Genomic DNA, 16,211 nt, shown 5'->3' with positions numbered 1-16,211 from the left:
TAAGTGACGATTCTTTTGACCAATCAACGGTCTGCAGTGCGGTAGCTCCACCTTCGGATTGGTTCACTCTGGCACCATACGAAAGGGTCCCAAAAAGTGGGACGGCTCGTCTCTGTTATTTGGGGATCTATCCCGAGATAAGTCAGTGGAAATGCTACAAAATGAGCGCCATACCGAGACGAACCGAACCGGTCTGCTTGGTGGAAACGTGGCTTTAGATACTAATTCTTTCAAGAATAAAATCTCAAAGTCTTTTCAGTTTAACATATATACTTCTCAAATTATAAACTTGCGCTGCTGTGTTCATTTCCAGGAGGGACAATCCCCTACTCTTCCACTCCCTCACAGTCACAAAGATGCATTGAGAAATATCAATTTGATTTTCCTTGAATTGGTACTCCATACTACTGATGGAATTCAGTCTGCACCTATAAAAGTACACTGATCCAGCCCCTCAAAGCTGGATTAAGTATCAGTGGGAAAGGATCGGTCCAAACTTGACACTAAGGCTAAACTATGATTTAGTCTACAAGATATAAAATTTTACAATCAAATAGTCATTTCTGTTAATTCTGAAGCATTTTTTTAACCAAACTGCTGTTTAACATTCAAACACGTGTAGTTTAAGTAAATATAAGATGATAGTCTTATCCCACAGTAGGGCATGCAGGTTATTATTTAACGCCAGTATCAGATCAGGATTGGTATTGGTTGATACCCAAAGCCCAGGTATCGGTATCAGTATCAGGACCAGAAAAGTTTGATCGGTGCATCCCCATCCAGTACCCATCCCTACATTAATAAGCAAATGTGACAATGACTTCATGTTAGCTGTAATGAAGAGAAGAGCTGGGAACAGAAATAGAAAACAAATTAAAGTTTGTTTTGCCTGTTAAGCACAGGAAGAGCAAAACAACACTTGACTTCACCAGTTTTAAGAATTTTCATTAAGAACAGCACTTAGATTCTCAGAAAAAAGCATGAACAAGTGTCAGCAAAATCATGAAACAACCTCCATGTCCATGTCAAAAATAAGAAACACCGCAGCAAGCACCAGAAGGGGAAAGGTCTAACCAAAATCAAAAAGCCTGAACTCATTGCTCTCAGTAATCAAAGTTTCCTGCAAGCTGGAAGATCTGAGCTTCTATGACAAGCCAGGTGCAGCCTTAACCAACCTGCACAGCTTTGTTTTCAGTCATGAGAGAAGCTTCTCTAATGCTGCTGGTATTAACTTCCCATCATACATCTGGGCAGTGAGTTTAAGCTCTGTCATGATATGGAGGCTCGCTGCCTAGAGGATTAAAAATATGTCATCCACTGACATTGTTTTTTGTTATTTTTTTCACCAATGAAATGTATGTTTCATGGTGGAATCAAATGTTTGTTTTGTTTTATGACTATTTTTACAGCCATAATAAGAGTGAAAGGTTTATTCTGATACAGGTAAGATTTGGTGTTTTTAAAAGAAAGAAATTGATACTAATGTGTGTAACAGTTCTTAGACAATGCAAATTTTAATCCTTCCACCAAGAGAAACTCTTTGCATCTGCCTCTAGGATTTGCAATTTACAAAATATACAGTCCAACAAATACACTATGACAACTCTCTGTAATTAGAAAACATCAGGGACTATTTTAGAGCTTCTGGTCAGGCTATGTTTCCGGAGGAAATTACCCCTCATGATCCCAATTTATATTTTTTAAATTCTGACTAGACGCTTACTAAGAAGATGGTCATGTTCTTATAATTTAGATAGAGCTGTGACAAACAGATGTGGGGCATGGTGGCAGTCAATGTGACACAGGGGTCGAGCAGGTCAAGCTGTAAAATCAGTGACTCACTTGGTCTTCGTGATAGCATAAAAGCTTAACAGACAAGAGGAAAAACCTGGGTATACCTGAGTGGATTGGTATAATGATAACAAAACACTGATTAAGTCAAGTTTGGCTGCAGCTGAAACTCAAAAGCAGGGGAGCATGATGCAGAAAGCTGCAGAATCTATGAGAAGGCATGCATCGAGTCGGTAAATAAAAACACAAAAGCACAAATATTACTGAGTTTTCACATGCATCATGAGAGAAGTGCAAAGACTGAGGTGTGAAGCTAGAAAATCTGAGGAGCCGCTGCTGTATGTGGACTGACCACTGGCTGCTGCCTGTGGTAAACAACTCGCAGAGAACAATGGGCAGGGTTGGGTTTACTTTATCCGATTATAAAAATATGCTGGCGTTTTTCCCCGTGCAAAACCAGAACCTCTTCAGTCTTCATGGAAATGGGAAATAAAATTACGATTTCATGTCTGATGCATCAACATCTTCCAAATCCATCACTGGGTCTTTCCAAAAACAAGTCAGTCCCACCGCCGAGAGCTAACGTTAGCTGGGAGCAGCGACCCACACTCGGTCGGGGATTCATCTCGCCTGTCAGCCGTGGTGAATCGGCGGAGAAGCAGGCCGAAGAGCTAGTGTTTGGTTTCACGAGTCGTGTGCCACAAGATTCACTGGAAGAAAAATGTATAAGATGTAAAAAATCAGACCTGTTTACCTGTTAGAGTAGCTGCACTCCACAGGGCGCCGCCATCTTGAACACCTCACAGCCCATCCCACCGCAGTCAGCCTCCGCTGTCGGGCTGCATGCAAAATAATCCCACAAGTTAGCGCCCCGCAGGTCGCAGACACAACTTTTACAACTCAAATCAGTTTCACAGCATCTAAAATTAATGCTTCAAACTGCATCTTTTAATCCCAAAGTGGTATTATAACCCATAACCCGGCAAGTTATTCCCTCCTTTGCAAACCAAGATTGTTTTTCTCATCTGCCCATTGGTGGATGGATGAACTGTATGTAATGCGGTTTCGCGTGACCCACATGTGAAACGCGCATGCGCGTGTTAGATATATTTTTTGGCAAGACGTTGAGATCAATACGAAGGTAGCAGACGCAAAAAAAGAAGAAAGTATAACAATTTCATCAAAACACAATAAGTAAAAAAATAATAAGATAAAAAAAAATTACTACAAAAAAATAGAAATGCAGCAGAAAGATACTTTTTTTTAAGTTTCAGTTAAGACAAAATCATAAAAAACGTTTTACTTTTAAGTAAATGTTATTTATTGTGGGAAAAACAACTTTAGAGACTTTCTTTTTTCTTTAAGTTTCCAGAAAACATAAACCTACACTGACTCTTTTCTTTTCTACTTATGCATCTTATTCCTCTGACACTACTTGGAGTCTTCATGTAGTTAATTTATTTATTTTTAAAACTGTATTTAAGTAGAAAATGCTATGCTGTACATTTTAAATCTTACATTATGAAGTTACATCACTATCTTTGACAAACAAAACAGTCTTCACCTTTACAGCAATACCAAAGGTATTGTAATTTAGTTTAGTAACCAGTTTATGAAGCTACTTGGAAAGCCAACATTTGGTACAGGCCTGGATAATAAAGCTGAGTTCACAATAAGAATATCTGTGTACTATAATTTATGTATTTTTAAAATTATCCTTCATGTCTGTATTAATCTAAGAAGTTGGATCACCCTATCTACAGTTTCACAAGAACAAATTCAACCACTAATCAAACAGCATAATGAATAGTGACATAAGCTATGATTTAATGAAACACATTTCAGCTTTATTCGGCTGATTTTTAGGGCGGGTCTTGCCTGTAAGATGGAACCAGGTCTTACTCAGTCTTGATATTTGGTCTCTGTTGGTAATACAACACAGAGTACGCCCTAAATCTACTCTTTTGTAAAGCATCTCAAAATGGATTTGGATTGACTGATGCGCCACCTCCTGCCTGTATTTTGTCTGATCATTGTGGAAAACAATTGACAGGACTTCTGGATACCAAGCTTCGCACTTATAAGTCAGCAGTGTACTGTCTTTTGGGGGCAGCTGGTGCTAAAATGATGGGAGAGGATGTGGTTGATGTTCATCATCTGTGCCATGTTGGTGGAGAAGTCTAAAACCTCTCACACAATGATTAGCTTATGCCCACCAGTGCCTGTTTGTTAATGTGGAAAAGCTGTGGCTGCGAACTCATCCATGGTCATTCATGCTTTAGTCGCAGGAGTAATCAAGAAGGTGTTGGTCACAAAGACCCATATCACCCAAGATGAAGACTGGATTTTGAGATAACTTCATCGTCACCTGGACCAACGATTCACCACATACACCACACATACTATAAATTTACTATTTACTGCATCAGAGCCAGAACCACCAGAAAACAGCTTCTTCCAGAAATGGTCTGACTGCTGAACATGAACACTTGAAAGATCAACTTTGGACTTATGAATGTGTTTTTATTGTTGTTTATTGTCTGTAACGTTTATTGTCCTGTAAAAACTAGTGTCTGTTGCTGGACTATCTATACTATTTATTAAAATGTCATTTAGTAAACTTAATGCACTTATAAGACCTAGTCATGGCTTTTTATACTTTTTTTACTCTGCTTTAATATTCTTCTTTTTTTTTGTAGTAATGTTTTTGTTTGACCACTTGATTTGATTTACTCACTATTATCATATGCATTTAAATGGCAGTCATCCTCCTTCAATCATCAAAGAAAGATGTTTATCAAGTCACTCAGGTTACTTAACAGAGTTACATAACCTAAAAAAAAACCTCCTCGTAATAATTGTATTTTTTGTAGCTGTTATTTTTCATGTAGATACAAATCCATTTGTTTTTATGGATGGGTTTTTTAAATGTTTTTGTTTTGAGTTTAAGTTATAAGATGGTCATCCACCTTCGGATCATCAATTGGCAAAAATCACATAAAGTACATATCTAACAGGAAACCCATTTAATCAGCTGGTGGAGACTTAAAAAATGCAAAAGTATAGTTTTTCGAAGATTCTAACCAAGCATATAAATGACATTTGTGCTAAACCTGCAGATCAGATCATAATTAATTCAATCAGGAATCGACCTTGTTTTTACCACCCCCTTGGAGGACTGCAATGAGGATTTTGAACCTTCTCTGTTTAAAAGTTCTATGAGGAACTTTATGATTGTGCTGATTTTGCCGCCCTCTGTAGACAAAATCGAACTTCTTACATCTTTTCTGATTTTATTCTGTACATTGGCACACATGACATCCTAAAGAAGAGTCCCCTCCTGCTCTTTTTTAACAGTCAGATGTAGCATGCACAGTAGACCTCTATCCCTTGTAATAACACCATGTATACAACTTAGAAATCATCAAAAGTCTTTTTTTTATTTTTTATTCCCAGACCCATATGTCCATATCTGTGTACATAAAAACATACAAGAACTAGTAATTACAAGTAATACAAAGTCACAGTTGGTAGATTGTCAGTAATTACAACACAAAGAGACATGTGTACCAATTTTTCCAGTAACCAGGAGACAACCTTGTGTTGCTTATTGTGAGCTGTGTAAGTGATATTATTATTATTATTATTATTATTATTATTATTATTATTATTATTATTATTATTATTATTATTATTATTATTATTATTATTATTATTATTTTAAATCAATTAATGAATTATTGTTTTTTTCTGCTCATTATAATTGTCATTATAATTGTCATTATTATTATTATTATTATTATTATTATTATTATTATTATTATTATTATTATTATTATTATACAGGGCTGAAACATTTTTCTACAAAACTCATTACAGGGGGAAGATTATTTATTTATTTTTAATTAATTAATAAAATATTGAATATTTTGTGTTGCACAATATTATTATTATTATTATTATTATTATTATTATGTAGGGCTCAAACAGTCCCTCGCAACTCATTACAAAGGGGAGATTGAAAGCACACTTTCTGTCCACGAGATGTCGCTGTTGCTCTTTTTTTTCCTCGTTAACTTTTTGCAGTTCAAACTTTTACAGACTTTCACTCAACTTTCTGTAGCTGGCATCTCAAAAAGAAAAAAAAAAATCTCACTCGAAACATTATTTATCTACTTTTTTTACTAATTATCCACTTTCCTTTCCGTTGTCGTGACACTGAAGCCCCATGTGAAGAAATCTAGTCACATCCGAATATCAATGTGCTTTAATAAATACACAGAGTCAACAGTCCTGATCTCCCGGACTGGTTTGGTGTGTGCTTTGGTGTGTGTTTGTCATGGAAGAGCAACAGTCTCATGATCTCTTGGTAATTTAAATCCTGCACACAACACGGTCATACACACATTACTGAGAGTAAATCCTGTAGATCAAACATTGACTGGTGGAAATATTAGGAAAGATTTTCAATTGACACTAATTCTTGAGTGTATATAATTTTGAATGGTTAGAATGAATTTTTAAAAACTATTTTTGGTGGCGCTTTTAAATTGGCGCTTCTCATTACTTTAAATCATATCAGCATGTCTGGGGCATTAAACTTTTTTTTTCTAACTGTCTTTGTTCAGACAGATCGAAATAGGCCAACTCTTCCTAAAACTTTACCTCAACTTTTAAATGTTAGCCTCTGACCTGACTTTATTTTGCCTCGGAGCACTGGGTGTTCTGTGTAACTGTTCCAGGGACAGCTCAGGCCCCGTGTTTTTCTACGCAAATTTGCACCTGCAGGCCGCGCTCTCATTGGCTGAACGCGCAGTCAGATTCTCGTGCGGAATTATCTGATTGAAAATCAGGGAGGGGAGAAAAAGAAAGAGCAACAAGTGTGATGCTGTTATTCTGCTTTGCTTTTTTTGGGCTTTCAGTGAAAGGATTTTTGAGACGCAATTTTCACCACTGAGCCAAGGAAACGAGGAGACTATTGGCTTATTTATCGCTAACTTTATAAAGTTTCACTGCTACGGAAGCCCGCGCAGTTAACGGTGAGTTGACAAAAAGTTGAATACTGGTAGCTACACCAAAGTTTTTTTATTATTATTATTTATTTATCTTTTTTTTTTTTTCTTTTTTTTTTTTTTTTTACTAAAATTATATTTCAAACTGTTAAAATGTCCAATTGGCCTATTTAGGTAAAAGCCTTCATTATAACCTCTCAATTACAGGCTATTTATGAATTATGGCAGTCAACTAAGACAGACAAATATGCCAGTTATGTTAATAAAATATAAAAGTATCGAAAAGTCTTGTTTTTTAATTGTGAATTGCTATATTGAACATTTTAATATCAGCTTTAAAGTAAAAAAAAGTGTTTTGTTTTCTGTTTTTAAAATGAGTTGGGTTCCTTGTTTTTCTGATAACAGCTTCAACATGCCTCGGTCATTTCTGGTTAAAAACAAAAGGCTACCATCCTACAATATCCATCGATCATATGACGAGGAGCCACAGGCCTCCTTGTGTACAGGTAAGACCAAAAAAAAAAAGAGAGAGAGAAATACTTCAATTGTATTGATATTCGACAGGAAAAAGCTGATTATTTTTATAATAAATAAATATATTTTAAATACAGAAGGGTAACAGAATCTTGTGTCATTCTCTATCTTTAAAGTTGGTAAGGTGTTTGCTATTCAAACATAATGTCCTCCTCAGCCGAGTTTTGTTTTAATAGCATATTTACTCGCTGTTTAATCACACAGAGCAATGTCCCCAGCTTGAATCAATCACACCTTTATTTGTTGTGGATTTGTTAGAAGCTCCACCAGAAGTTCACAACACAGACTCTTCGGATGAGCCTCAGTCAGAGGAGCGGTCTCCCCCTCCAGACCACCGCTCCTTTGAGGAGGAAGAGGAGGAGGATGCAGAGCTTGAGCGGCCCTTACCTGCTCACCCAGAGCCAACCAGACCCCCTGTGGCTCTCACGCAGCCGTACTACTTAAATGGTGCGCTGCCCCTGCATCCATTTCTAGGTTCTCTATGTGAAAACTTTAAAATGAGTGAAAGTTTTAAAAGTGTGACTGTGCACCTTCAGATGCTCACATGGCAGGATTCCCCTCGTACTACAAACCCTACGCCTGGGAGCCAGTGTCTTCCTCTTTCGAGCTTCGTCAGATGAGTTTCAGCCCCAAAGTTCTGCAGCATGCCGGGAATCTGTACAGCAACCACCTGAGCTGCAGCCCACCTGCTCAACAACCTCTGGACTGCAGCACCCATTACTCCCCCACCTCCAACACCTACCACTGCATCACCTGTGAAAAGGTAAGCATCAAACAGAAGATCAATACCTGCAAATACAGTTTTGATTTTTAAGGATTTTGACCAGACAACTTACACCAAGGCTGTTTTTAAAATGTCAATGTTTATTTATAGCTATATGTAAGTTAAATTTGTCTCCATTAATGAAGAAACTGTGATTCAGGTGTTCTCCACACCACACGGACTGGAGGTTCATGTCAGGAGGTCCCACAGTGGAACGAGACCTTTTGGCTGCAACATCTGCAGAAAAACCTTTGGTCACGCCGTCAGTCTGGAGCAACACATGAACGTCCACTCTCAGGTACAGCAGTGACTCTAAATGATGATACAAACAAACATGTGAAAACAGGTTTTAGTCTCACACTTAATATCTTTTGAGACCTTTGTATACAGTGGGTATTCAATACAACAGTGTTCATCAGACCTTTAAGTTCAGCTTCTTTTAACTCTCTCTCACCAGCTTCTAACACAATCTTAATTTTTCTTTATGTACTTTACAACAATCATTTTCTGTCTTCATGAAGTTATCACAGTTTGTTGGCAAGTATTGCATAAACTTGGGAATCCTTATGTCAAAATCAGAACTAGCAAGGGCTAAAAAGTGAGTCTTGTTAACATGTATGGGGTAAATCATCTGCTGACTTTCAACACGCTCTGGTTTCAGTTTTTGAAGAAGGAGTTAATATTAGTGTAACTGTACACTTCACTGTAAACTTACCTACATTAGCACAACCAGACTGTGAAGCTAACAGCACCAGGTCATTAAAAAGAAAACCCTAGCAGAAAATTACTGCCATTTTCTGTTGATGATGGTTTACGTTAATGGCTGAAGATTCTGTTGTTGTCATATATCTTGAAACAGTTATACTGACACAAACGATTTTGCAGATATTATTGGTTCCCTCCAAAGCTTTACCTGAAATGAGAGATTGTTATTAGTGTAATGTCACTGTGATTTAATTTTTTCATTACTAAATATCATTCCTCTGTGGGAAATACCACTGGCTTTGTACAAGTTATGTGTTTTTTTATTATTTATTTATTTATTTATTTATATTTAATTATCTATTCATTTATGTTATTTATTTATCTATTTATTTATTAATCTATCCAATTATTTATTTTATTGATCTATTTATTTATATTATTTATTTAATTTTTATTTTATTTATCTATTTATTTATGATATTTATTTTATTGATCTATTTATTTATATTTATTTAATTTTATTTATTTATTTATTTATTTATTTATTTATTTATTTATTTATTTATTTACTGTTATTATTCCAAAACGAAATTGGTTGCATCAAGGCTGATGTTTAACTGGTAACAATGTCTAAACTAGTCAGAATGTCACTGTACATATTGAATTTCAAGCATTTAAAAGATTTTCTTCTTAACAGGGTTATAGCAGCACTTGTTTCTCTGGCCCAATTACTTAAAAACACACAAACAGATGAAAACATAGAATAAATGGTTTTCAGTTAACACTGACTTACCGGGATGTAATACAGTGAAATATGACAAACATTTTGATTGGTTATAGTCCAAGTGTTACAGATGAGAAAGTTTTTTAAGCTGCAGCTAGTTTGAAATAAAAACAGTGATATCTAGTCGTGAAATGTTTGACAACAACAAAAGGGAAAATGTGTGGTGAGCAAGTGAGTGGTTATGGGGAAACATCTTCTCTCATCCGCTGTTAAAGCTTTGATGATATTACTAATTTACAAATACAATTTTTTAATCACTTTTAGTTTCAAGGCCAACAAATAAAACTGAAGCCAAACTTTTATCTTTCAGTTCATGGTAGTATAACTCTTCATGCTTTTGTCTTTTATCAGGAAAAAAGCTTCGAGTGTAAGATGTGCGGTAAAACCTTCAAGCGCTCCTCCACCCTCTCCACACACCTCCTCATCCACTCAGACACCAGGCCGTACCCCTGCCAGTACTGTGGCAAGAGATTCCACCAGAAGTCTGACATGAAGAAGCACACATACATCCACACAGGTACGTCACCATATGCACGATTGATTTACAGTGATCGGATACATTTTTATTACATGAAGCTGCTCCGCTTGCTGCTTTCCAGGTGCAACATGCAGGAATAGTTTCTAGGAGTAATATAACTGCTGATAAATCAGAAAAGAAACTTAAACAAATGTCCTGAAGATTTGCATATCTGGTTTTCCTGCTTCGCTCAGAGCTCTGCAGAAGGAAGTCCATGGCGTTCACGTTTGTTGCCATAAATGTTTGACAAATCTGAACAATGGCATGATTCTTCAGCTATAGATAGCAATGCAAATGATATCTTTCTGCTAAAAAGCTCCATGTGTGGCACTAATAAAACACTGGATTCGTCAGAAGCAATGGAAAGAAAACAGCTTGTGATGTATGATTTCAGATTTAAAGAGATGTCTCACTTAATTCTTTTTCTTTTTGGTTAATTTGTAGGAGAAAAGCCTCACAAATGCCAGGTGTGTGGTAAAGCCTTCAGTCAAAGCTCCAACCTGATCACACACAGCAGGAAGCACACCGGCTTCAAACCCTTTGGATGTGACATTTGTTCGAAAGGTTTCCAGCGTAAAGTGGATCTCCGCAGGCACCACGAGAGCCAGCACGGCGTGAAGCCCAAACTTTAGCCTAAGTGTTTAAAGATGTACAGAGCAATGAGTATTAAATTTAATGTTCAGAAGGATGTTAAAGTAAACGTTCGGTAGGTTTTTGGACAGCTTTTACAGATGAAGTCCAGGAATGAAGAAGACACACAGCCTGTTTCATGAAGAAGTGAATTAAAATGTGTTAATTTATTGTTCGTAACTTTCTCTTTCTCTTTGTCCGAGGATGAATGTAGATATGACACAACATTTTGGCTGTGGGTTACAGGAATCCTGACAGCAAAAAAATACTTATTTTTTCACAAAAACATACTCAGATGCATGAAAGCACACTATTTTTTTGTTCATTTGTCTTAAATTATTTATTTAAAATCTGCTTGATCTCTGCTGTACATTTGCTGGAGTTTGTGTGTTTTAATCTCTAAGGAAAGTCTTACAAATAAAGTCATGTGAAGTCACAAACTGAGCACCGTCTTTCATACCTGACACCATCAAATACAGGTTCCTGTTTGTCTAAGATTAACACTGTAAACACACTTTTGGAGATGTTTCTGTGTGTTTTTATGACTCACTTTCCTGTCGGAGCAGGATGTAGAATGCCGCGTCTGTGGCCTCAGGTGAAAATCATTCGCGGGATCAGAGATAATGCGAGACACAGTTATCCTGTATTCAAATAACACACCTGAACATCATGCAAATCCAAGGTCAGGCAGCGAGCCATACCTGGAGTAGTAACTCGAAAGCAAAGAAAATGAGTAGTTAGAGTCTTCCTTCTAATCTCAGGAACAAATCAGACGTGCACAAACTATTAGCTGTACCAGAATGCATTTGGGCCACACACCCTCCCAGTATCGCAGCACAGCCTCCGCAGTGTGTGAAGTGGAATGGGATTAAAGAGAGGCTGTGGAAACGGATTGATTGCTTAGTCAACCGTCACCACACCCAGGCAGACTGTTGGATTTACTTTAACAAACAAATGGCAGCTCCAAGGAAGATTCACCTCCTTCCTCAAACATCAAACCTGTTAGGACATTAAGCTGCCAGAGGCAAATCACATCATCACCTAGGCCCTCTAAATCTGACTGAAGGAAGCGTCAGAATCTGTCAACATTTTTCAAACCGCTGAAGTCACATCGTAATGATGACACGTTTCTAACTGAATGGAGCCTAAAGACGAAGAGAAATAATCCAGCATGTAGATAATCCTGCCATAAACTATCATTAATACACCTCATGTACAACTACAACTACAACAACAACCTGGTGTCGTTTTTTTTCCACTGTTACTTGTTTTTCATTGCACTATTTAGCTTAAATTTTAACATCACAGTTTTGGAAAACCAAAGTAAAATTCTTGGTAGTCTTTTCAGAATTCTTGAAAGATGGTTTTGGTTCTGAGGCTTTCTGGTTTGTTGGTGAGTCAAAAATATGTTTATCTATGTACTAAGTAGGATGTTTGAACTACTTTTCTTTGCTGCTGTGTTTACTGAGGTGGTAACTTCTAAGTTATGTTGTGTTCAGTTTACCTTCAAGGAAAAGAAGGGAAATTTTTTCTCTTATTCACTGGTTGGTGTCTATTCGAAGCCCATTAGATTTTGATTAAAAAAATAATAATAAATAAAAAATAATAATAATAATAATAATATATAATTAAGTAAAATAAAAATAAATAAATAAAAATAAATGAATTAAAAAATGAATTAAATAAGAAAACAATTTAAATAATCAATTTACTTGGATTAAATAGAATGAAATAAAATAGATAAATGAAAAGTAATTAATGAATTTAATTTAATTAAATAGAATAAAAAATAGATTAAATTAAATTAAACAGAATGAAATAAAATAGATAATAAACTAAATTCATTAATTAGTTCAATTAAAATGAATGAAAAAAATAAAATGAAAAAACAAAACTCAATTATATTAAATTCAATTTAATTTAATTTAATTTAATACAATTATATTAAATTCAATTAAATACAATTTAATTAAATTAATTTAAATTAAATTAATTTAAATAAATAAATGGTGACTTTTGGTTAAGACTGACAGGCATACACTACAGAGACTCCATGATGGAATATACTGTCCTATGGTGCACCATGGGTAATGTATTTTAGATGCTGTTATGAATCAACAAAGATACAAAGATTGAGTGGAGGGTTGAATTGGTGACACAGCACCATTCATAGCGTAGGTTTTATAATATATTGCTGTGTTTGGTGAATTTCTTTTCAGTTTTCTTATTGTCGTGGATTTAATTTTTGTGATTGCGCTCTGTGAAATGGGTTTTGCAAAGGTCAACAATGAATATTATTGTGTTGGGAGTTAGTTTTGTGTTTTTAAGCAATGTTTCTCTGCAAATGGTTCATATGATGTTTGGAGTAAATTTCAGTCAAAGCTTTTATCTTATCTTTTTAATTTTATTTATTTATTACTCATGTTTCTCTCAGATTTTTGTTACCATTTTGCAAATTGTAAAAGGTTTTTTTGGGGCGGTTTCATCAAAGGATGTTTTTTGTGATTTCTGTTACCGTTCTGAAAAACACTGTGCTTTGTGCAATTATATGTTTTTTTACTGTTTTTTAGTCAAGGAATTGTGTCCTCTTTTACTAAAATGTTAAAGCATTCTGACTCTTAAAGACCACCATAGTTCTGCTAACATGCTCAGCAATAATGTTTTTAAAAAGACAGAGGAGAAAATAATCCAGACGCAATAATTCATCATTTACAGAATTCACCATCAGAACAACATCTCTGCAGAAATCAGTGTCTGTGCGGGAAGAGGGAGAGGAAACATAAAGCCTTACTGTCTGGCAAACAAATCTGAGGTCTTTATGCAAAATGTGTTGATATCACCAGGGCGACAGGGTCTGTTGAGATCACCTGCAACAGTTGGAACAGGCTGCTGCATCCTGGTGCAGACACAAATCAAAATCCTGCACAGGTAACCAGTAGAAGTGTGAGACAGAGCCATGCTGGGTGGGACTAAACAAACAGGACACGAGTCCTGGAGGGAGGGGGGGATCCTGCGGGGACAGCCAGGGGGAAAACAGAAGAAAACAAGGAGGGCAAACAGGTCAGCCTCCACCAGAATCATTAATTCAGACACCTGTACACAGCTGTATAGCAGTGAATCTATGAGCTGAGCAGCATTTTGATTTTTAAAATGTTAGGAGAGCGTCGACCAAGCAGCAGACAAAGACTCTGCTTGTGTTTTTATGTTGATTGTTCAGTGCTCGACATTTGCATGTGAGTTGCCTGAGGTGTTATCCTGAAAGCTGCAAGTTTACTTGGTTTTCCTTCTAACTGTCCTGCTCATGCCATAGCTAGGAGCTGTATGAGAAGCATTTGTCTTCTGGGTGACAGATATCTTGTTATGCTAGATACAGTCAAGTAACAGGAGAATAATAGTGAAGGAATAGACAGATTTAGACGACACATGTTTCAAAATCCAGATGTCAGAATCAAACCTCAAAGCCAGGAAACCTGAGGGAGATGTAACAGAGTCTCTGTGACCCAAACACAGCCACATACCTGCCAAAGAGGCTCTGAGCTGGAATTTGTTTTGCAAATTGTCTGTATGCAAATGAGCCCCGGCCAGTACGGGATGAAGGGATGGTTCAACACTCCTCAGGCATCCGGGGCACGCTCACTGAGGACAGAGCGGGAGATCCCCAGGCTCCCCAGACTTTCCCCTGTGAGATCAGAGCAAAGATGGGAGTCTGAGTCAGTATTCGCTGATGCATTATCTGACAAGATCTTTTGTTTGAGATGGAAACACAGCAGAGAAAATCACTTTTTCAGTTGTAAGACACGGATTCATTCTCTGTTTCACCTGTTTTGTTGCAGATAAGGATTCAAATAATTTGCTTAAGTACAGTAACTCTATGTAAACCTTAAAGCAAGAGACTTTCCTTTTCAGTATAATTACTTGTGAGGGAGCAAAACTTAACAGAACCAACCAAAAGATCTAAGTCCAACAGCTGGAGCATCAGCATATTTTTAAAATGTCAAAGTACGGGGTGAAGATTATTGTTGGGTAGTTGCTGTTGGTGTTATGTCCCTCATCCGTCACCATGTACTTCTATTTATTTTGGGGACAGAATCCATGAAATAAAACATAAAGTGTCAGCAGATTTCCTCTGTGTGACTGGACACAGGAAGATGCTGTGAGACCACATCCTCTGCTGTCACACACTGAGGGTGTATGACGCTTTCTGATTACCACTGACATGTATTTTTGTGACTGCACTCCAAAAGATAAGTGCCTCTGAAGGCCACGCCCACAAATTGTTACACAAGATAAACACAATAAAGAAGAGCGATATTTCCTGAGGTTGCGTTTTCTCGGATTTAAAAGCTTATTTTGCAAGTACGCAACACAATCTGGTACTTTTATGTTACATCCAGTCTGTTATCATCTACGAAGAGCCCTAATGCAGGAAATAGTTTTTGAACAGTCTTACATGTTTTAGCTAACTCTGTATCAACTACTTTCAGTAATTTAAGATCTTCACCAAATGTATTTAACTTTGTTGTTACTACAGTGACATGTCTGTGTGGAGTGGTTGTTTATATCATCAGTGTGAGGCCTTTTCCTGTTGAGGGTGTCTTGTCCCTAGCAGTCTAAGATTTAATGAGTGGAAGTAACACATGAGAGCCTTCTCCATATCTTTGTGCACAGACTAAAACAAAACAAAACAAAACATGAAAGTTGTTTTAAAATTTGAGTTTCCCATTAAAAAAACCTCACTACTGCTTAAGCTTAAAAGTTGTAATAAGTTGAACTGTTCCCAGTTCCCTTTTACTTTGTTAAACACTGAACAGATTTACAGGAGCTTTGTGTCTTAAATTTCTCCAAATGCCCCTTGTCCACACACTTTACTTACTGCATGGAGTCTTTGGGTCTGACCCACTAACTTCTTTATTAGTGGTGAAACTGTACCAATGGCGGCTATTTCTCGAGTGTCCGCGTGAGGATGGTTCCGGGAGTACCGGAAGTCACATACACACCAAGCCAGAGAAAAATACTTTCACAGCAGAAATTAACATATTTACAGCCTGGTTCAAAAAGTATTTCCTGTCTGAATCGCTAATTATACTATCCGTACACACTGGACGGGGGATGAATATTTTTCTAACTCGGCAGTTAAGAGGATATGAAGAGCTCGAGCTCGCCCAATCAGAAGGACAGCTCAGGTCACGTGACTGGCTGGCGTCCTATAGCTGTACTCGAAGCCTCAGTCACTTCCTATTTAGCCGCGATAACTTGCTACTAGCTGTCAGAATCAGAGTGATTCAGGGAGACTTCTTCCTAACAGCCTACTACACTAGCAGTGCTTACTATTTAGGCTGAAATTTAGTAATTAGTTGTCATTATGTGAAAACTTGCAAAATCTAATTACAAATTACCCCTTTTTAACCATACGTGGATTACATGGTAGTGTTTTTTCATCAGCTGTAAAAATAAAAATCCAGATTTTTTTCTCAG

The 16,211-nt window shown here is 36.8% G+C and overlaps 2 protein-coding genes and 1 long non-coding RNA gene across 3 annotated transcripts in view; 1 reads left to right on the top strand and 2 right to left on the bottom strand.

Moving 5' to 3' along the window:
* tsc1b (TSC complex subunit 1b) overlaps positions 1-2,840 on the bottom strand; it is a 42,217-nt gene extending 39,377 nt beyond the window's left edge. Inside the window, exon 1 of the mRNA XM_074690567.1 lies at positions 2,546-2,840. The gene's annotated coding sequence lies outside the window, so the exon portion shown is untranslated. The remainder of the gene's footprint in view (positions 1-2,545) is intronic.
* Positions 2,841-6,713: 3,873 nt separating this feature from the next.
* Positions 6,714-11,039, top strand: gfi1b (growth factor independent 1B transcription repressor). The gene is made up of 7 exons (XM_074690771.1): positions 6,714-6,830; positions 7,209-7,309; positions 7,596-7,784; positions 7,874-8,100; positions 8,261-8,398; positions 9,941-10,106; positions 10,551-11,039. Exons 2-7 carry the CDS (start codon positions 7,216-7,218, stop codon positions 10,736-10,738), a joined length of 1,002 nt encoding a protein of 333 aa, XP_074546872.1. The 5' UTR covers positions 6,714-6,830; positions 7,209-7,215; the 3' UTR covers positions 10,739-11,039.
* Positions 8,333-15,690, bottom strand: LOC141805631 (uncharacterized). Its single transcript, XR_012599721.1, has 4 exons — positions 15,610-15,690; positions 14,255-14,415; positions 9,976-10,073; positions 8,333-8,412 (listed from the first exon to the last, which is right to left on the bottom strand). It is a non-coding gene; the product is annotated as an uncharacterized LOC141805631 (long non-coding RNA).
* Between the last annotated feature and the right edge of the window lie 521 nt (positions 15,691-16,211).

This window comes from Halichoeres trimaculatus, unplaced genomic scaffold (assembly GCF_033239565.1).
Source record: "Halichoeres trimaculatus isolate MK-OKI-2021-1 unplaced genomic scaffold, fHalTri1.1 fHalTri1_scaffold_16, whole genome shotgun sequence".
NCBI classification, from domain to species: Eukaryota; Metazoa; Chordata; class Actinopteri; order Labriformes; family Labridae; genus Halichoeres; species Halichoeres trimaculatus.
The sequence above is the reverse complement of the archived record's forward strand: the minus strand, read 5'-3'. Positions and strand labels throughout refer to the sequence as shown.

Coding starts and splice junctions, on each gene's coding strand:
- gfi1b (XM_074690771.1), top strand. CDS start 7,216: ATGCCTCGGTCATTTCTGGTTAAAAACAAAAGGCTACCATCCTACAAT. Junction 8,399..9,940: donor ACATGAACGTCCACTCTCAG/GTACAGCAGTGA, acceptor GTCTTTTATCAG/GAAAAAAGCTTCGAGTGTAA. Junction 10,107..10,550: donor GCACACATACATCCACACAG/GTACGTCACCAT, acceptor GTTAATTTGTAG/GAGAAAAGCCTCACAAATGC.